The sequence below is a fragment of the Nothobranchius furzeri genome, chromosome 6, assembly GCF_043380555.1.
Source record: "Nothobranchius furzeri strain GRZ-AD chromosome 6, NfurGRZ-RIMD1, whole genome shotgun sequence".
NCBI classification, from domain to species: Eukaryota; Metazoa; Chordata; class Actinopteri; order Cyprinodontiformes; family Nothobranchiidae; genus Nothobranchius; species Nothobranchius furzeri.
Genome location: NC_091746.1, coordinates 22,543,665 through 22,564,854, shown reverse-complemented (window position 1 = coordinate 22,564,854; position 21,190 = coordinate 22,543,665). Strand labels below are relative to the sequence as shown.

The 21,190-nt window shown below is 46.9% G+C and overlaps 2 protein-coding genes across 3 annotated transcripts; both read left to right on the top strand.

Annotated features, from left to right (window-relative positions):
- On the top strand, positions 1–1,887 carry LOC129152194 (guanine nucleotide-binding protein G(I)/G(S)/G(O) subunit gamma-5). Of its 2 annotated transcripts, none has more exons than XM_015940967.3 (3): positions 1–219; positions 468–594; positions 1,199–1,887. In XM_015940967.3, the coding sequence occupies exons 1-2, from the start codon at positions 130–132 to the stop codon at positions 591–593; spliced, it is 216 nt and encodes a 71-aa protein (XP_015796453.1). In that variant the 5' UTR covers positions 1–129; the 3' UTR covers position 594; positions 1,199–1,887. The 2 variants fall into 2 exon arrangements, with proteins under 2 accessions (XP_015796453.1, XP_015796452.1); XM_015940966.3 differs by having other exon boundaries at positions 3–219; positions 1,132–1,887.
- A 143-nt stretch (positions 1,888–2,030) lies between these two features.
- LOC107372763 (afadin- and alpha-actinin-binding protein) lies at positions 2,031–10,663 on the top strand. Its single transcript, XM_054743993.2, has 12 exons — positions 2,031–2,128; positions 2,267–2,368; positions 2,436–2,492; positions 2,565–2,688; positions 2,762–2,840; positions 2,930–3,050; positions 3,567–3,708; positions 5,736–5,839; positions 5,913–6,074; positions 6,154–6,259; positions 10,234–10,381; positions 10,492–10,663. The coding sequence occupies exons 2-12, from the start codon at positions 2,300–2,302 to the stop codon at positions 10,586–10,588; spliced, it is 1,209 nt and encodes a 402-aa protein (XP_054599968.2). The 5' UTR covers positions 2,031–2,128; positions 2,267–2,299; the 3' UTR covers positions 10,589–10,663.
- Positions 10,664–21,190: the final 10,527 nt, after the last annotated feature.

Sequence of the window (21,190 nt, the reverse complement as noted above, 5' to 3'; positions counted from 1 at the left end):
GGGCGGGAAAGGCGTCAGCGTCGTTTCCCAGTTTAGTTCTGCTTTTTAGAGCTGTTTGAATCATTTCCGCTCTGGTTTCGGACGTTAATTTTAAAGTAATTGAAACTTTTATCGCCGAAAATCGCCGTGATGTCTAACAACAACGCACACAGTAACCTTATCATCGCCCAAAGGACCGTAAAGCAGCTCCGGGTGGAGGCAAACGTCCGGAGGATCAAGGTAGGAGCCCAAACACGGAAGACTCCTGTTGAATGGCGGAAACCAACTAGACAAGAGTCCGAGTTGCTCCAGCGGAGCGGCTTTTCCTCGCTGCTTCGTTAAAGTCGATGTTTTATTTCTGTCGAAAGGGAAGAAAAGAAGAAGATGGTTGTGAACGGGTCACACACACACACACACACACACACACACACACACACACACACACACACACACACACACACACACTCAGGCCATATGTTTGTCTGCAGGTGTCCCAGGCCTGTGCGGATCTCAAAAACTTCTGTTTGCAAAACGCCTCCCGGGATCCTCTCCTGATGGGGGTCCCTTCCAGTGATAATCCCTTCAGACCCCCAAAGTCCTGCTCCCTGTTCTGAGGTGAGTCCATGTCTTCAGTCACACGTGAATGATCTTATAATGACTGTCATCAGGAAAAGATGTCCAACTGGTGGAAACCAGTGAGAAATTATGTTAATGTTTGTCCGACAACGGAAGAGTGTCTTCAGTCAGAGGCTTCTTCAGTTTCGCTGCAACACTGACCGCTACTGGAGATCCTTCCTGCCAACAGCCATTGTAATATACAACAACTCTTTGATGACTTGATTATTATTATTATTCTGAGCTACTACAGCAATCAATTTCCCTCTGGGATTAATAAAGTATTTTTGAATTGAATTGAATTTGTCAGTGTAATCACAGTAACCAGTAAATCATGTAATCAGAGTAATTAAACACATTAATAAGCTCTAATACATGGATTTACTGGATAAAAAGGAGATTTGGAAAGATTCTGTTTTTGTGAGCGGACCCGATAACGTCGTAAATACAAATCCACAGTAACTCAGGCTGCTTGTGAACTTATTCATGAGTTTAATGGAACTAAAATCAAAGGCTTTCTTGACATTTTTCCAACAGGAGGCGGAACATGAAGAAAATCTGGATTGGTTCATCATGTCCTCCCTTTTTCTTCTGGTGGTTGTAGGTTCCTGAGGAGCTGCTGGTGGGGGGTCTACTTGTTTGCCAAAACTAAGGTATCATGAGTCCCGTCTGTTCCCCAGAACCAGAGTTCTGGAGCAGACGGTGGGGTCAACGCTAACTGTTGTAATGATTAAGCTGCTTTAACCTTCAGCTGGAGGAATAATCTTAACATGAAAACACATTTGTATAAAACACTACTGCTGCACATGTGCACACCGCTGTTTGAAGCCAACTGGTTCATGTTTCTGAGATGTTTGTGGAGGACGATGCGGTACAGACTAACTGTAACGTGATGAAAACACATGAAGGCCTTATTCTATTTAGGTAGTTATATATATATATGTATGTACACGTTTATGCCATGCTATTGCACAAATGTTTGCTCTTAAATTCCAATAATAATGTTTAATAAATGATACCTATCTGTCTTCAGCTGGGTGTAAATTCCAGTTATGACTCGTTCAACAGCTGACTGGATTTTCAGTATTTTTCCTGAAAGGCGGTCAAATAATTATTTTTGGTTAATTATTATTTTGATTTCAGGCCAAGAATTTGATCTGTGATAGAAAATCTGGTTAAATGCTATAATGTGGTTTTATGCCTCCTGTGTTAATGTCCAACGCCGTCAAAACTGATTATTGATCAATGCAACATGTTTGTTTGTTTGAATAATAAAACCAACAGTGGCAACGAGTGGTGGTTGTTTAATTTGAAAGCAAAGACCTTCAAGTCCCTGAAAAAGGGCGCTTCTGACTATTTGAACCAAAGGTCAGAGTTCAGCTCCCAACAGCTGCTGCGAGTAGCAGTGATTAGCACAAGTGGCTTCACCTGGAAACCGTCGGCAGAGCAGGTGTGGCTCCTGAGGTGTGAACGTTAGTGCAGATGGCTTCTGGGTTTGGCCAGAGCCAAAGTGGACGACGGCGAGATCCTCCAGGTTAGATCCTCAATCCAAACATGTCAGACTTTCAGCTCTGATGAAGCCAGCTTTTGAAAAGCCGGTTCAGGCAATGCATGCAGGAAAACAGCCGGTTCATCCGTGAAGTACTTTAAAGTTCCCTTCTTTCTTCTGCAGAGTCATATCTCCTCAGGGGTCCGAGCCCCGTTCATGAGCTTACTTCCAACATCTGGGGGGGCTAACAGAAAGGGGCACAAGGACCAAAGTGCTGCACTCGGGGTGGGTAAATGAATGAAAGTGGACCAGGTCAGAGCTTTAAATGCTGAAAACTAGATTTATCTCCAAGGAGATGGATGAGCACGTTGCCAGGTTACAGCAGCTGTTGAGGTCTGAGCAGATGAAGGTAAGTGGTCCCAAACTGAGAGGGATCCCTGCCTGCAGAAGCTTTGGTCTGAAGCGGCTCTTCTCTCTGCAGTGCTCCCGTCTGCAGCAGCGGTGCAGCCATCAGGAGGCCAAGCTGAAGCAGCAGGAGATGACCAGCAGCAAGCTGAGGCAGAAGCTGTCACAGCTGACTGACAGAAGAAAGGAGAAGGGGCTGTGTGAGAAATCCACTGAATAATCCACTGATGTCTTTAACCCTTCCTAAGGAATGTCTCCTGATTTTTCTCCCAGCCATAGAGGTGCTGAACCTCCTACCTGGAAGAAGAGCCAAAGGAGAGCGCCCGAGCAGATCCCTCAGTCATAATGCAAAGTAAGTCGTCTGCAGATTTAATGCTTGATTCACTCTTCGGGTTAACCCTAACCCAACCCTGGAGAATGTTCTCCGTCTCCGTCTTGCAGACAAGAGGAGGCAGCTCTGCGTCTGATGCTGGAGCGCCGAGAGGCAGAGCTGCGAGAGGCCATGAAGCTACGTCACAGCTTCACCACCCTGCTGCACGCGCTGCGAGGCGACATGGAGCAGGTGGGACGAGTACAGGTGTCTGAGAAGGAGGAGGAGGAGAATTTCGAACATCTCTATAAAAACTTCTTGATTGGGGCGGTTTAGGCTTAATCTGTGAAACCTTAGATGTTCTCCTGAGGAGACAGCCTTGTGGGACTTTAGCCTTCCACTCAGCTGGTCGGTTTCTCCTGCCACTTCTGCAGGAATGCTGTTCTTACTGTGCAGCACTTTGGTGCTTTATGAATAAAACACAGGGTTTTATTTTTAAAACCAACATCAGGGTTATAAAGTCTACAGCTACGTTTACTTTTCTCAGTCTACCGTTTGTAAATGGCCACAAAATCTAACCGAACTTTTTGGGCGAACCCGGGCTCACACCACCTGTTTCCTGTTCCCATCGAACATCACTCAGGTCCACGTTTGTTGGTCTAAATTCATCCAGAGGGCCACTTTTCTTAGAAAATACGAATCTGCATCATCGTAACAAGGAGCTCCAAAGCACTCATGTACGTTCTTTCACTCTTGTTGATTTCTAAGTTCTTAGAGTCGACGGATATGGACCTCAGTGGACGGAGAAGATTGAATGAAGCTGAAACGGCCCTGGGTGAACATGTGACCGGAGGAGTCGTTCAGAGTTGGAGGACGGTGCAGAAGAAGCTCCAAGATGCCCTTTCTGAAGGTGAACACTCACTTTTAAAGGTGTAGTATGTAAGAATATAGTAATAATGTTACAGTGAGAAAATCCCAAGAGTCTAAAGCAGCAATTGGTGACCTGCGGGCCAGGTCCGGCCGTGAAGCGGGAGTGATGGGAACGGCGCTGGTGTGGATGCATTGTGCTGTTGTAGACTTGTGTAACGAACCGCCGGTCTCTCAATGACGAGGTGCCTCGCTTACGAGGACACTGTCCTTCCTTGGTCAAAGAAAACTGTTAAATGGAACAGACTCGTGTCCGCGGCGGTCACCTGATGGGGAGGTAACATATTTTATACAATAGAATAGACGTTATTGATCCCACGGTGGGGAGATTCACTTGTTACGGCAGCAGCAACACTTAAGAGAATAATTAGAGAACAATAACAGATACATGTATTTGTACACGTAGGCAGTAAGCTAGTATTGGAACCTTCGACCTCTAAAAACCACGAATAAAAACGAAGAACTTGGGTTCTAGAACTGTGCAGCATGATGTAAGGGACACAGACATACTATGTACATCTGGTACTGAACACATACTGAGTACCGTGTTGGTGGTATTGTGTACCCGGATAATGCCGGTACCAGTTAAACTGAGGAGGTCTACACTTACTGCAGAGGGGATGAATGACCTACGGCAGCGTTCTGGTTTACTTCTGGGATGTCTCAGTCTGCCTCTGAAGGAGCTGTCCATGGTCTCCACAGTGGGACGCAGTGGGTGGGAGGGGCTTTAAGATGGAGGTCATGCCCCTGCTTCCTTTTGAAAATACTGCGGTGTATTCTGGGAAATTTTTGACCAAGCCTAGGCTACAAGGCACTTTCGGTGTATCCTTGCTCAGCTAGCTAAATGGCTAACAAACAGAACGCACGCCTCGGTAGAACATGAACATTGGAACGCGCCTTGGTGGTTCTTGATGGCGTATCTCCTAGGCAACCGGGGCGGGGCCGAGACATCAAGGCGAGGTTCCTTGGTGTTGAGAAACACCCAAAGAGTCAGTGCCGTCTCCGACCTGGTCATCTGTGTAATTTTGCAACGTCCACAGAGATGCAGTTTAACACGTAATAATCTTAAACACGCCTCTTTTCATTGGCGTGGCCCCGCCCACACGCTTCCTTTCATTAGCGTGTTTTTTAACTTGAATCGTTTTTGTTGGCACACCGCCCTGCTTCCAGCCAGGGTACTGGATCATGACTGGGAATATTTCTCTGCTCCACGGTTCCTCCCGTCCGTAAAAACGCCGCAGTGCTGCATCCCTTTAAGAGCTTCATGACTACAACTGAATGAGGCGCCATCACAACACTCACCGGAGCTTCAGTCTGGGTGAAGCTCTGCTGGAAATGCCTTTACGGTCCATACCTGTGCTGACTGGATCTGTGACTGTTGTGATGCTTCAGTATGAAAGGCCAGTGCACCTTCTGCTGCAGACACGGCGTTCTTGTTTTTCTCATGCACTGAAGGACCACGTTAACTGAGATGAACTCGTACCTCGGCAGCTTTTTATGTTTTTCTGTGTCCGCGTGAGCAACAAGATCTCTGGCAGCTCGTCAGACACAGACAGTGCTAGATTTCCACACGACACACTCCACCTCCTGTTCTTCTCGTTTGGGACGTAAGAGGGATGTTTTTCTGTTTGCTGCTTTGGCATTTTTTAAAATCGGCAACTACACTTGTGCCCGCTCTCTGTCCCGTTTGTGAGGTGCCAGGTCAGCAGGGACTACAGCAGCGCTACTTACAAAATACATTCCCCCCAATTTTACGCAGCCAAGCACCAAAAGCAACCGTCTGAGCGAAGACTAAAACACCCACAGGGCAGTGGCTCGCGGGCCATGTCCCAGGCGGTCGTATACGTCGCACCAGAATAAATACGGGTCTCCTGAAAAACAAACTCTTTCATCAATATATGAATCCCCAGATGCCCCAGACAGTGTGAAGAGGACTTGTCTGGGGAAAAGATTAACATGGGTCACCCTAGTTCAGTGTGTGTGTGTGTGTGTGTGTGTGTGCACGCACAGGTCCACCTGCTGAGGAAACCGATCACTACAAGCTTCTGGTTCAGCTTGAAACGGAGCTGGCAGAAAGTCAGCAGCTGGTCAGATTCCAGCAACAACTTCTGCAAGTACGACTTCATTACTCAAACCTAATCCAGTCCTCACTCATCTCTATTAAAACTGGTCTGTCTCCATCTGTAGGACAGCGTGGCCTCGCCTCTTCCCTCTGAGCTGTCTGATTCCTACTTTTTGGAGGAGTGGGAGCGTCTTCAAATGTCCTGGGAAGAGTTTGACCGTCAGAGGAGGACTTTTGAGAAGGAGCGCCAGGCTTTCACTGATGCTGCCATCAGACTGAGTCGTGAGGTTTGCAGATGGAAACGAGCTGCTCTGGAGTTCTTCAGGCAGAAGAGCTGATGATGAATACTTTTTCTTTGGCGTGCAGCGCTGTGACTTTGGTCGACAGAAGGCCTCTCTAGTGAAGCAGATGTTTGTGTGCGACTCTCCTCTGTTTGGCCAACGAGCATCCAGAAGAGAGAGCTCCAGTTTCAGTGAGTGAAACGGATCAGAACCGGAGAAGCTTTTTTTTTTTTTGCTCATTTTAATAATTGTTGCAGAATTGGATCAAAGTCCAACCTTGAAGACGATTTAATATTAATGATTTAAACAACTTCCTGTTTTCAGAGCGGGAGACAACATCATTTCTGATAGGTTAAAGATGCCCCAGACAGAACATGCACCTCTAGATGGAAGAGAACGTTGTGACACAGGAAGTCATTTCCCCGTCTCTCAGAAGAATCACTCGTCTGTTTCATTTACTAAAGTCCAGTAAAGTAGGAGGTTGCTTTCAAATACAAGCAGAACTACAGAACCTTGTGTGGGTTTTTAGGAAGGACCAGTCCTGTCTGGTACAGCTGCTTAAAACCCTGCACGGGCCTAAAATCTGAGCCCGTGTCCGGCCCGGCCCGAGGGGGTGGAGCCACAGCCCGACCCGGTCCGAAAAGGTTTTCAGGATTCTCTGGCCCGACCCGAGCCCGACTTTTTTTTTTTTTTTTTACCAACTAAACGAAACCAAAGTGCGTCAATCCTGACCAATGTGTTAAAAGACGTGCAGGATCCGATCAATTTGTTTTTCCCTCATTTACCGTCATGGAGATAACGGCGCACTGGCTCTGGTGTTAATCAAGTTAAATTATATCTCTTTCCAACAATTTTCACAAGAAAACAGAACAGTTAAAAGCAGGGCTTGAGTTGTGTTGACCGGATAGTTCCCGTATTTGACCGTTTTTTTTGACGGAGAAAGAATGGAAAGAATTACCCCGACGCATGCAGACGAACTGACATTTTATTCTACGCACATCGCAGATGTAGCTAAATCACTCAAGAAAAGATTCCCATCTGAACATCTGAGCTGGACACTGCTCAGAGCGGCTCGCTGTCAGCGTGTACTACATAAGGTCCACAGCGAGCTGAAGATGTGGAGAGGGGCTTGGAGCGCGTCGCAGAACCAGAGCGCATGCGGGACAGTTCCTCCCACTGAAGCGAGCGTTTTCCAAACCCTGTCTCTCAGAGAGACTTAGAAAATGTTCCCTGATTATGAAACTTTGGCTGAATAGTGCTTGTTCCTGTCTCCAATGTGGCGACGAATCCAGGAGCCGTCTGAGGAGAGTCCCAGAATCTCACATCCTCTTCAGCTCAGGAAGCGCCTATGATTACGTACAAGCGTGACCCGTCAACCTGGTCTCACAGTAAGAGCAGGTTGGGGCTGTTCAGGTTTACGCAGACAATCTTTACATTTAGAATTGGCATACAGATGTAAAATTAATGCAGTAAAATATAAAGCATTTTATTTAAATATCCAGTCATTATTTTACAAGCACAGAGCCGCATCAGATTCAGATCAGCGGGAAGATTCCTCCGACTGCATTCAGTGGGAGGAATCTTCCCGCATGCGCTCTGGTTCTGCGACGCGCTCTAAGCCCCTCTCCACATCTTCAGCTCGCTGTGTACCTTATGTAGTACACGCTGACAGCGAGCTGCTCTGAGCAGTGTCCAGCTCAGATGTTCAGATGGGACTCTTTTCTTGAGTGATTTAGCTACATCTGCGATGTGCGTAGAATAAAATGTCAGTTTGTCTGCATGCGTCGGGGTAATTCTTTCTATTCTTTCTCCGTCAAAATAAACGGTCAAATATGGGAACTATCTGGTCAACACAAGCTCTGCTTTTAACTGTTCTGTTTTCTTGTGAAAATAGATCAAATTAAACTTGATTAACACCAGAGCCAGGCGCACTGCACCGTTATCTCCATCACTGTAAACGAGGGAAAAACAAATTGATCGGATCCTTTTCTGACCTTTCCCACCTACAAAGTTTAATTACAACAATCAAACGTGACAGAGCCTGGATTTGTATTCTGAACAGTCTAAACATGTTTTAAAAAGAAACGTATGACAAAAGTGACACCTGCTCAGTAAAACCACCAACAGGGTGAAAAATATCAAAATATTGTAGGCAGAGACGGGCTACAACTTCTGGATCCATTTTATATAAATCATTTTATTGATTATCTTTTTATGAAAGATAATTTTGACGTACACGAGCGACCGGTACCGGCTGCTGTCACCTGTTGTGAGCAGCAGTCTGCTGTCTTGAGGGTAGGCCCCGCCCACAACGCCGCGGCTGCTGTGGCTCCCAGTGTCTTCTTTACTGTGGGAAATGGGTAATAATGGCTCTTTGATGGGAAAAGGTTGCCGACCCCTGGTTTGTTTCAATTTTTTTGTATGAATTTGATTAAAAATAAAGGCACCCGGCCCGTGTCTGAGGTAATTACAGTCGCTGGCCCGAAGCCCGACCCGAGGGCCTAGGGCTTCAGTGCAGGGCTCTACAGCTGCTATCACCAGTGGTGCCCCAGAGATACTTCAGAGGGGGTAGAGTCTGTGGGTGGCCCACCAGATTGGTCTGTAACTCTGGTAGAGTTTAGCTTGTTGTGATGCGTTTTCATTAAACAGCATGAATCCAACACACTACTTTCTACAGAAACATCCACAAAACCTAGAGATTTAAGCTTGTTTGTTAAGGTGGAGCAGGAGAAACATACTTTTAAAATCTGATTAATTACCCTTTAATTGCATATTTTTATTATCCATCCATCCACTTTCATCCGCTTATCCGGAGTTGGGTCACGGGGGCAGTAGCGTAAGGTGAGAGGCCCAGACTTCCCTCTCTGCAGCCACTTGGGCCAGCTCCTCCGGGGGAATCCCAAGGCGCGTTCCCTGGCCAGGTGAGAGACCTAGTCCCTCTACCGTGTCCTGGGTCTACCTTTAGGCCTCCTCCCGGTTGGACGTGCCTGGAAAACCTCACCAGGGAGACATCCAGGAGGCATCCTGACCAGATGCCCGAGCCACCTCAACTGGCTCCTCTCAATGTGGAGGAGCAGCGGGTCTACTCCGAGCCCCACCCGGATGACCGAGCTTCTCACCCTATCTCTAAGGGAGAGCCCAGTCACTCTTCGGAGAAAACTCATTTTGGCCGCTTGTATCTGCGATCTCGGTCACTACCCAAAGCTCGTGACCATAGGTGAGGGTAGGAACGTAGATCGACCGGTAAATCGAGAGCTTCGCCTTCTGACTCGGCTCTCTCTTCACCACGACAGACCGGTACAACACCCGCATCACTGCAGATGCAGCACCAATCCGCCTATCGATCTCACACTCCAGTTTTCCCTCACTCGTGAACAAGACCCCGAAATACTTAAACTCCTCCACCTGAGGCAGGACCTCATCCCTGACCCGGAGAAGGCATTCTTCCCTTTTCCCTTTTATGTCTAATTAAACAATATGAATTTATAGTTTGTGTGAACTTTAATATGATTCATTAACGAACACTGGTCTTCTCTGGCGTGGCTAGTTGGGTGGCCCTGGCGATAATGAATCTACAGAACACTCAAACCCCCGATACCAGAACCCACGATACCAGGGGAAACCAGATGGCGCTAAACACCAATCTCCGTTTTCTAGGTCCAAACATCTTCTGTTGTCCGTGACTTCAGATGGTGATTTTCTTCTTGGACTAGTTTGTCCTAATGCTGAAGCGGTAGCAACCGGCTGTTTCTCCTCCTGTTACTGAGCGGAGAACCTCTCACACCGGTGGTGTTCTGCTGCTGAATGCGTGAATGGGTGATAAGTGGAGGACCCGGGGAAGTGTAGCGGTTCGGTTGGTCCGTTAGCTGGTTTTGGTCTGAAACGTGTTGTTGGTGGAGGTTTGTAGACAAATGTGAGAACCACTTGCTTACATTTTTTGAAATCTACAGTATATTTATAGCTATACCATGTTGGAACTTGCCAAAGATGGGCGTAAAGGCAACGTTAAGAGTCCTGGCCAAAACAAAGCCAGGGACGTGAACCATCCATGAAGTTTTCTGCTGGATTCTAGCTTCTCTTCTGAGCCTGAAACTGAAACCAAAGATGTGATGCAGACATTCACAGGTGGACCGAGGGCGTTTAACTTTGGTATTTTTATTTACAGATTACTCTGTTTTGGGGCCCATTAACATATCCGGCTGTCTTCCTTTCACTCCATCATCCACGGAGTCTGGAAATGCTGCTGTTCCTGAGGAAAGACTCCCCAGCACTCCTGAGCTGTACTCTGCCCTCGGTCTATCGTACCACTACAGGTCAGTTGGTCCACAGAGAACACGGGTGTCCTCGCTAACCCATGATGCCGATCTACAAGGCACTCCCCTGCAGCCATTGCCCTGCCTTCTTTTCTATTTGTCTATTTTAGGTCCAGAGAGGTCGACCACAAATCTGAGACCTGGATCGAAGGCGTGGACCGGAGAGCGCACACGCCTTGGCCTTCCTACTTGGACTGGTCGTTGTAGTTCAACGCAAATGATGCGGAAAGCAGCTGTTCACTTTATTTCCTCATTTTTAACATAATAAAATCAGATTCTTTAGCTTGTGGTTTAATTTTCTCATTGGAGCTTTTAAATCTATTTGACCGTGTTTAAGGGGGTCCAGGGAGGAACGTGTGGTGGTGGAAGCTGGGACTGAGCCAGCAACCTTCGGATCTACAGTCAACCGCTCTTCTCTTGCATCAATATCCAGTTTATTGGCTTGTAGCTGGGTCAGGGGCACTCAACATACTCTAGAGAAGGTAACGCATACAAGAGGAAATTAAAGGTGGACTATGGAACACTCTGGAGAACTCTGGTGTTCTGAGGTGGTATTGCACCAACACCACTAAATTCTCCAGCCGCTGGGATGTTGGTTCACTGCCGACACGTTCCAGCAGCAGATCGTACAGGATCAGGACTCGTTTCTACTAAGTTTATTTTATAACCGTTGTTCGAACATCTTCTGGCTCAGACCAGCTCTAAGACTAAAACCATAACCGACCGTTAATGTAGAGGTGATGAATATGGGAAGAGAGCTGTCCCCCTTTTTAAAGCATCTTTCCAGAGTTTTCCCCTTTCAGAAATGATGGATGGCTTTCAGAAAACCCTGAAAGAGATTGTCTTAACTGTGACATCATGTAAGCAATACGTCTCTTTATTTGCTAAGCACGCCCCCTGCCCTGCAGAGCTCCGACCAAAACTAACCAATAGCGTTTGACTGCTGCTTAGCACTAGAAGTCCCAGAGAAGGGTCATTTAACATTCCTACCTTTGGAACCCAGAGATGGGTCGAGTGACCTGGAGGCTTTTAGCTAACATTGTATAATGAGTTGTGAACAGCCACTTTTGTTTTGTAAATAAGGTTTTCCAGGTCCAGCTGTGAGCAAAGACCATTTGTGTCAAGAGGACTGAAATTTCAGCATGAGAAATATACAAAAGAACAACTGTTATTTGTTTCCATGCTTTTTATTTTTGTCATAAAAATGATACAAAAAATACAAGGAATAAAACAATTTCACACATATTTACACTAAGCTGCAGTGTGTGTGTGTGTGTGTGTGTGTGTGAGTGCATCAGTCTGCACTGTCGGAACGTACCTGGCACTGCCAGGGTATGACTCTGGTACATTTGCCACATGTATATTTGTAGCAGTCAACACATCTCACAGTTGCACAATTGTTTGTGAAACGATGGTTGACCTGACACTTTGCCCTTTTGCCAGGGCTGGGTGTGGAAGGTTTTTGCCGAAGCAGTTTCTCCTTGCGTGCCTTCTTCTCACTCACATGACTGTCACCCAACTCTTTTGCAAGCTCAACCAGGAAGTTCACCCGTCTCTCCTGCACCCCAATGCATGCCTGATAAAGCACATGTGCATTCAGTGCTGCCATGTCAATCATGTAGAACACGGCGACTGGCCATCTCCGTGTTCCTGCACACACGCACCATTTGGCCCATCACATCCACACCGCACTTTGTGCTGTTATATTGTGTGACTGTGTTTGGCTTCCTTTTGGTGGTATCTTCAGTCTCAACCTTGCTGTGCAAGCTGCTGAGAATGTATACAGCCTTCTTCCGTTTGGGCGCATACACTGTCAGTGTGGCACCAGTGGTTGAAAACACCTGAGTGGTGAATTCAATGCAGTCCATCTGTGTAGCGGATTGAAGAATTTCCTGGCGACTTTTGTTGACTGTGCCGAGGATAGTGGTTTTCCGGCTAAGCAGTCGTTGTGCAAGTGACAGTGATGTAAAGAAATTGTCTGTGGTTACAGTTCTGCCCTTGTCCATGAATGGTTCCATTACCTCATCACTACACTAGTCTCTCCCCACTGGGACGACTAGGGTCCTTGCCAAGATATGGGAGGACATTGCAGATGTTCTTTGATTTCAAGTCGCAAGCCACCCAAAACTTGATGCCAAACTTGTCCGTGTGGACATTCCTCCTACAATGGCCACATTTACAAATGAAGGGATGCAAATTGGAGCTATCAGAGGCATCAGTGTGGACTAAGGGTCTTTTGACCCTGCTTCAGGACTTCAGGGGGGATGATGACATTCCTGGGACTTCTAGTGCTAAGAGCCGGGCGTACACTGTGCGACTTTTTCACTCGCAGCGTTCAGCTTCAGCTCAAACTGTACGACTTCCTCGCAGAGCAGATCTCACGAGCCATGCGCTCACACTGCACGACCCAGTTCTCGCATGCGACCTGACTGCTCACACTGTACGTCTGGTAGAAACACGTCGGCCCTAAAAATGTGCTAAAAATAGCAGTTTTTACTCAACACGTCAGACTTTTTTGTCTTGCCTGTTGTCCTTCAGGAGTGCTGCAGGAGGACACGCAGGGATTTATGGGGGTTGGATGAGGAAAACGAAATAAAGAAAGTGAATCTGTGTTTTGTGATCAGTTTAATTTGACATGAACACGACAAACACGCTTTCTTGACAATCTTTGTGAGTAAAAAAAAACGTGTAGAAACAAAAACGAACAGCGTGTGTTATTAGGGAAATAGCGAGCGACCGGCGTTGATGCAGGATTGCGCGCGCATGCGCCGTGAGCGGTTCTGATACTTTTTGGATCGTAGCTGCTCGCAGCGCCGCTTCAACAGTGCGATACCCTCACGAGGGACGAGCGAAATATTAAACACACCAGAAGTCCCTGCGACCTCACGACTGCTGATCGGCGGCTGGTCACGTGGTGTTAATCGCCTCTCGTAACCCCCTGTACACTACACGACCGCTCGGCGCAAAACTCGCCCCAATGTCGTGGCTTCTCGCACGAGTGGAAAATCGGCTCAAAAAAGTGAAAAAGTCGCACAGTGTACGCCCGGCTGAGTCATTTTACGCATACAAGAGGAAATTAAAGGTAGACTATGGAACACTCTGGAGAACTCTGGTGTTCTGAGGTGGTATTGCACCAACACCACTAAATTTTCCAGCTGCTGGGATGTTGGTTCACTGCCGACACGTTCCAGCAGCAGATCGTACAGGATCAGGACTCATTTCTACTAAGTTTATTTTATAACCGTTGTTAGAACATCTTCTGGCTCAGACCAGCTCTAAGACTAAAACCATAACCGACCGTTAATGTAGAGGTGATGAATATGGGAAGAGAGCTGTCCCCCTTTTTAAAGTATCTTTCCAGAGTTTTCCCCTTTCAGAAATGACAGATGGATTTCAGAAAACCCTAAAAGATTATCTTAACTGTGACATCATGTAAGCAATGCGTCTCTTTATTTGCCAAGCACGCCCCTGCCCCGCAGAGCTCCGACCAATAGGACACTGAGCTCCGACCAAAACTAACCAATAGCGTTTGACTGCTGCTTAGATGCTTCACATGTAAGGAAAACCTCTGCTGATGCAGAGTTGGTGAATTTTTCACGGACAAGAAAGTCTCTAAAATATAAACATATGAGAACACAACATGACATGAGAATAATACTCGTAAACAATGCGTTTTAGCTCCGTTTGGCGGCTACAGAAGCACGTTTATAACCAGAAACGTGAAGTCGCGGATGGACTTTTGTGTGATATGCTTGTCAGCCACTAGATGGTGCCATCGAAAAAGAGAAGTAGTCCATCTAGCCGCTTTTACACCACAGCGTTGTAGTCCTGAGATGACTCGAGCCAGAGATTGAGGTCTCGGGTTTAGAAACCAGCACTTAATCACGTTTATTTGTACAGCACATGTAAATGCAACAAAGTGCTGAACGTAGATGTACAAAAACATAAACGCAGTCAAGTAAAAACACAAAACAAATCAGACATAAGAAATGATAAAAAAACAGGACTACCTAGTCAACTAGGAATAGTAAAAGCTGTTGAGTTAGTTTTCAGTAACTTTTTCAAAACAGCAACAGGTGACGGCTGTCTAATGGAGATGGGCAACATATGCCACAGAGAAAGATCTAAAACCTCTTCTGTAGCCTTGCCCTAGGAACACTCAACCTACGCTGGTCAGCCAAATGCAACCCACGAGATGGAACATACGGCACGAGGAGTTCAGATAAATAACTAGGAGCAGGCCCATTCAAGCACAGAGCCCTGTGGGACCCCATATTTCAGGGGAGCATCCCACCAACCTCAACAGTCACATACCTGTTAGACAGGTACTCAGAATGACAGCCAGGATGCCAGGCGTTACCCTAAGAGAGAAACAAAGCGTCCGAACTAACCACTTCACCAGTGGGTAAATCCACAGTAGGGGGAAGATGCCATCAAAGAAAATGCTGATGGGACTGAGACATATAATGCAAGATATGTTGCAAAAGGTAGCCGGGGTAAATTACGAAGAAACATTTTCTCCAACGGCAGACATGACATCTGTTCGCACTCTAATGCAGCTTGCAGCTCAGAATGATTTGGAGGTTCCCCAAATCCTTGTCCTTGGGCATGACACTTAACCCACCTCACCCGCTGGTGGTGGTCAGAGGGACTGGTGGCGCTGCTGGTGGTGGTGGCACCAGTGCTCTGCAGCCTCGCCTCTGTCAGTGCGCCCCAGGGCAGCTGTGGCTACATTGTAGCTCTTCATCATCGGTGTGTGAATGGGTGAATGACTGATTGTGTTGTAAAGTTTTGCAGTTTTAGCCCCCAAACTATGGAATGGTCTTCCACTTGATGTCCATCAAGCACCCTGACTGCTGATTTTTAAGGGTCGGATGAAGACACACTTTTCATGGTGGCGTTCCCTCAGCATGTGAGCTAGCTTTAAGATCATTTAGCTAATTTAGATCCAAGTTAGTTGCACTTGGTTACCTTGTTTTTATTTTGTTATCGTTCTTTGCTCTTGTCTTCTGCTTTTATCGGTTTTATTTGTTTTGTCTGTTTTTGATGACCATTGTATGGGTCAGTGGTGTTGTGTGTACAGCACTTTGGTTTGCCTTCGGGAAGTTGGAAGGTGCTACATAAATAAAGTGATGATGATGATAAAGTGTCTTGGGGGGTTACAGGACTCTAGAAGGTGCTATATCAAATACAAGCCACTTACCAAATGGAGGTTAAGACTGTTTACATAGGCCAGCCTGAAGGGTTTGAGTTAAAATCAGACCAAAGGGAAAAGCTTGTGTGTAAACGGCATAAATCATTATGGATTAAAACAGAACTGGAACAAAATGGTTTCCAGCAGAATGAAGCAGATCACTGAGTCTACACTAAACAAAAACAAGTATGGGACGGGTTTATTTACTCATTTGGGTTGATGATCTGATCATTGCAGCAAAATATACAAAAACAATGAGGTAAAAGAAATGTTAACTAAACAGTTTAAGCTGAAAGATTTTGGAAAATTTACGTATTTTTAGGCACTGAGTTAAAAAAAATAGGATAAATGAACACGAAACTAAGCAGATGCATAAAGAACATCCTGGCGTGTCCGACTGTAAGGCAGGGTCAACTCCATGTGAACACATGCACTTTGATGATGGAGGTGAAGGCACTGGTACAAGAAGGGTTGTTGGTAAGCTGTCTCAGTATTGAGCCCAGCCAGAAGAACATCACTGGATAGCAGCTAAAGTGTTGAGATACCTAAAGGGAAGCACTCATCAAGGTTGATGTTACACCAAGAGTAAAGTAAAGCTACAGCTCATGGTGATGCCGATTGGGCTGCGGATGAGTCGGATAGATGCAGCCCAACGGATTGCTTCAGCTTGAACAGATCGTCTTCGTTGTTTCCTGGAAAACCAAGAAACAAAAAACTGTTGCGTTTCAACATGTGAGGCAGAATTTACAGCTCTGACTGCTGCTACACAGGAGAGGTTTCGGCTTTTGCAACCACTACAAGGTTTAGATGATGACTGACTAACCTTACCAGTGAAAATATTTGGTGCTAATCGAGGTGCAATCGCTCTGTCTAAAAACCCAATAGGTCGCATTGATGTAAAATATCATTGTCTTAATTCTGCGTTGAAGGTCCAACTACTGATGTAGTTGCAGATGTTTAGACAAACTGATGGACACAAGATGCATTTGTTAGGAAAGGAAACTGAACAGAAATGGTGGGTTAAGAGCGATCTGTCCTTGACTATGTGCTTACACCTGTGTGTGTCAACGGTAGGTGTTAACAGAAGGAAGCAGTGGCCTCGGTCTCTACTGGACTGAAACGACCAGTTGTCGGTTATCCTGTCTGTACGGTGCAAAGGGTCCGGGTCAGGTCACTACGAGCCACAGCGAACAGATTTTGGGACCCTTTCATGATCCGTCAGCCTGAGGAAGTTTGCAGCCGCAAACGAAACGTAGCGGGAAGAAGAAGAAGAAGAAAGTATCATTTCTATAGCGCCTCTCAAGATAAAAATCACGAGGTGCTTAAAACAGGTAAACAAAACTGCTCTGTGTTTTAAAAATGAACTGCAGCATGGAATCAGATTTTGGGACGTTTGTTTCCACAGGAAATCACAAGGTTAAACTCCAACCGGCACAGGTGTTGATGTTCTACTTGGTGCTTCCTGGAGCTGCTCCCCGTTGGAAGCCTGTTCTGGTATCTCCTAATGTTCTCTCTGCACCTTATGGAGACTTTTTGAATTGGCTCCTTTTATGGAGCTGCTGCTCCCCAAGGTCTTTGCCCAAGTTGGCCATTAGAGACTTTGAGTTGACTTGACCTGAACCATTTGAAACAGCCTCCACTCATTGGCCATCAGGGATTCCGGGGGTGCGCGAGCTGCCGCTAGGGGGTGCGCGAGCTGCCGCTAGGGGGTGCGCGAGGTGAGAAGTGTAATGGCTGCGGAGCTCAGAGAAGTCTGTCAGATGTCACCATTAGCGTAGCCAGAAACTCATTTGTGGGTGGGCGGGCCTAAGAAAAAGTAAGTGGGCCCAATAAATGTAATTGAAAACAAGTATATTTTTGCGCGTGTGTTTGTGTGTGTGTGTCCTCCACATGTGCCCTATAACTTCATAATAACAATGCGCCGAGCTTCAGCACTCTGGCCTGCGCACGCCGATATGTTCCGTATTTGATCATTTTTATGACCTGGCTGGGGTTGTAAGCCAGGTGCATTCTGGGTATTGTGTTATATGTGTTTCCTATCGTTCTGCTAGTTCCTATGTGTTGATTTGCATGTTGTGTGAGTGTTTTGTTAATGTAAGCCACAGGGAAGGTGGTGTGTTCTGTGGAGCGGGTTGAAGTAGCATGGTTAACTGACACCGTGACTCTGTGTGGTAGGAGCGTGATAGAAGATCGGTGTCTGTAGCGTTACAAAGCGTTGAAGAAAAAGCCTCATAAAGATCTGGTGTGAACTACTATTGCCTCCTGCTGATTAATTTGGTGACTATAAACCTGTCGCTTAGATGCTCGGGGTCGCTACAACAGGCACGTGCAGACGGGGGCGCGGAGGGTGCTTGCGAACCTGCCCCTTTTGACCGAAATGCCCAAAGTACACTTTTTCCGGTCGTTCGTCAGATTCTACCATACAAACTGTTGTACTGTGATACTCATCGGGCACTAGGACCATGCGGAGGCAGCCGCCTTAAGCTGAAAGCTATTTTCCCTTAGACCCGCCTACAAACTCACTGATTGGCTCTGCTGCATCATACTAACGTGTGATTGGTTGTGCTTGCTGTCGCTCTACCTTGTAGCCATGGAGACGACAGACCGGTGTTTTCCCTGCGGACAGGAGTCTGCTTCATCTAACTGTAAGTTTTTTTCTGCCTGCTTCACGTCAGCTGGATAGATTTTAATATCAGAGCTTTTGTTTACGTGCGTTTGAGTCCGTGGCTAGTGTGTGTGGAGCAGAGTCAGGTAGCTGCATGTCTGGGACAGAAAATGAGACGTGAGAGAGACTTCTCCTGAAGTGATGAAGAAATTCACAAAGAATCACGGATGTTTCTCGCTCTAGATTCTCCGGGTCATAACTTCTGAATTACTAATCGAATAAAAATAATTCAAACGGTTTCTAAAAGTACATAAAACGAACTTTCCAACGAGGTATTACGTGATGTAATTCATGTTACTCCAAAAATCGCTATTAGAAGGAAACCAGCTTTGCAGCCTCACTGAAAGAAACGGAGCGAACCGCGACGGGAGAGCAGAGAACCGAAAGGAGGAGATGATCTGATCATCTTCATCAGCACCTTTTATAAAGTTATGGAAGCGTCACAAATAAAATCCACCTGGTTGGTCAGGTGTCCCAGAAGGCTGTTTCTGTAGATGGTGACATGAGGAGGGACAGATTACAGTCACACTGGTTTTTATTTGAACACACAACTGTTTACTAAATGATTCAGCTTCATTCCAGCATTATTTATACATACAATAAATATTTATTTAGCTGAAAATATAATGTTATCAGTGCAGAATTTTATTAGTTGACTTTTTGTAATGAAATGTTTAGATTTAAACTTTTATCTGCTTATTGATCTTCATAATGCTGGTAGAAATGTAGCTACAGCTGTGAAGTAGCCCATGAGTGTTATGTTATGATACCTAGTATTTATTTTACTGTATCCCGTTCTCTGGACCAGAGCGTAGACCTGTGGTCACAGACAGGCTGCAGTCATTAAACTGGTAATTGTGAGGTCAGGGGTCACACTGTTTTCTGAGTGTTTGCAACACAGTTCTGAGTTTAAATAGTTCTTTTGACACAGTTTGCTCAAGTCATTTTGAAGTTCCTGTTTAGTAATAAATGTGAAGAAAATTCAAATCCGTTTATTTTTTTCATTTAAGCTGCAGTTTTACAGACTTTAATAAACATAAACACAAATACAAACTAGACACTGAAAGCTGAGGTTGTTTTGGAAAAAGGAGCAGAGTTACAAACATTTTACACTTTTATTACAATTTTAAAGCCATAAAACAAAAAAAAACTTGTTATATTTATGGTCATAAGAGGGTTAAACGTGATAAATTTTCTGCCTCCCACAAAGAGATGGTAAAAGTGAATGTGGGCATAATTATATACATTTTACTCGTCTCGTCTCGTCTTCCTCCGCTTATCCGGGTCCGGGTCGCGGGGGCAGCATCCCAACTAGGGAGCTCCAGGCCGTCCTCTCCCCGGCCTTGTCCACCAGCTCCTCCGGCAGGACCCCAAGGCGTTCGCGGACCAGATTGGAGATGTAACCTCTCCAACGTGTCCTGGGTCGACCCGGGGGCCTTCTGCCGGCAGGACATGCCCGAAACACCTCCCCGGGGAGGCGTCCAGGAGGCATCCTGACCAGATGCCCAAACCACCTCAACTGGCTCCTTTCGATCCGGAGGAGCAGCGGTTCTACTCCGAGTCCCTCCCGAATGTCCGAGCTCCTCACCCTATCTCTAAGGCTGAGCCCGGCCACCCTACGGAGGAAACTCATTTCGGCCGCTTGTATCCGCGATCTCGTTCTTTCGGTCATTACCCAAAGCTCATGACCATAGGTGAGGATTGGGACGTAGATCGACCGGTAAATCGAGAGCCTGGCTTTCTGGCTCAGCTCCCTCTTCCCCACGACAGATCGGCTCAGCGTCCGCATCACTGCAGATGCCGAACCAATCCGCCTGTCGATCTCCCGATCCCTCCTACCCTCACTCGTGAACAAGACCCCGAGATACTTAAACTCCTCCACTTGAGGTAGGACCTCTCCCCCGACCCGGAGGTGGCAAGCCACCCTTTTCCGGTCGAGAACCATGGTCTCAGATTTGGAGGTGCTGATCCTCATCCCAGCCGCTTCACATTCGGCCGCGAACCTACCCAGCAAGAGCTGAAGGTCAGAGCTGGATGAAGCTAGGAGGACCACATCATCCGCAAAAAGCAGAGACGAGATTCTCCTGCCACCAAACTCGACACACTCCACACCACGGCTGCGTCTAGAAATTCTGTCCATAAAAGTGATGAACAGAACCGGTGACAAAGGGCAGCCCTGGCGGAGTCCAACCCTCACTGGGAACAGGTCCGACTTACTACCGGCTATGCGGACCAAACTCACGCTCCTCTGGTAAAGGGACTGAATGGCCCTTAACAGAAAGCCACCCACCCCATACTCCTGGAGCGTCCCCCACAGGGTGCCCCTGGGGACACGGTCATAAGCCTTCTCCAAATCCACAAAGCACATGTGGATTGGTTGGGCAAACTCCCATGCCCCCTCCATCACCCTTGCAAGGGTATAGAGCTGGTCCACAGTTCCACGGCCAGGACGAAAACCACATTGCTCCTCCTCTATCTGAGATTCAACTATCGATCGGACCCTCCTCTCCAGTACCTTGGAGTAGACCTTTCCAGGGAGGCTGAGGAGTGTGATCCCCCTATAGTTGGAACACACCCTCAGGTCACCCTTTTTAAAGATGGGGACCACCACCCCGGTCTGCCACTCCCTAGGAACTGCCCCCGATGACCACGCAATGTTGTAGAGACGTGTCAACCATGACAGCCCTACAACATCCATAGCCTTGAGATACCCAGGACGAACCTCATCCGCCCCCGGGGCTCCGCCGCTGTGTAGTTGTTTGACTACCTCAGCAACTTCTGCCCCCGAGATCGGACAGTCCATCCCCAGGCCTCCCAGCTCTGGTTCCTCCTCGGAATGCGCATTGGTGGGATTGAGGAGCTCCTCAAAGTATTCCTTCCACCGTCCGACTATAGCCTCAGTTGACGTCAGCAGCTCCCCATCCCCACTGTAAACAGTGTGAGCGAGTTG

Coding starts and splice junctions, on each gene's coding strand:
- LOC107372763 (XM_054743993.2), top strand. CDS start 2,300: ATGAGCTTACTTCCAACATCTGGGGGGGCTAACAGAAAGGGGCACAAG. Junction 2,841..2,929: donor TCCCTCAGTCATAATGCAAA/GTAAGTCGTCTG, acceptor TCCGTCTTGCAG/ACAAGAGGAGGCAGCTCTGC. Junction 3,709..5,735: donor CCAAGATGCCCTTTCTGAAG/GTGAACACTCAC, acceptor GTGCACGCACAG/GTCCACCTGCTGAGGAAACC.
- LOC129152194 (XM_015940967.3), top strand. CDS start 130: ATGTCTAACAACAACGCACACAGTAACCTTATCATCGCCCAAAGGACC. Junction 220..467: donor CAAACGTCCGGAGGATCAAG/GTAGGAGCCCAA, acceptor GTTTGTCTGCAG/GTGTCCCAGGCCTGTGCGGA.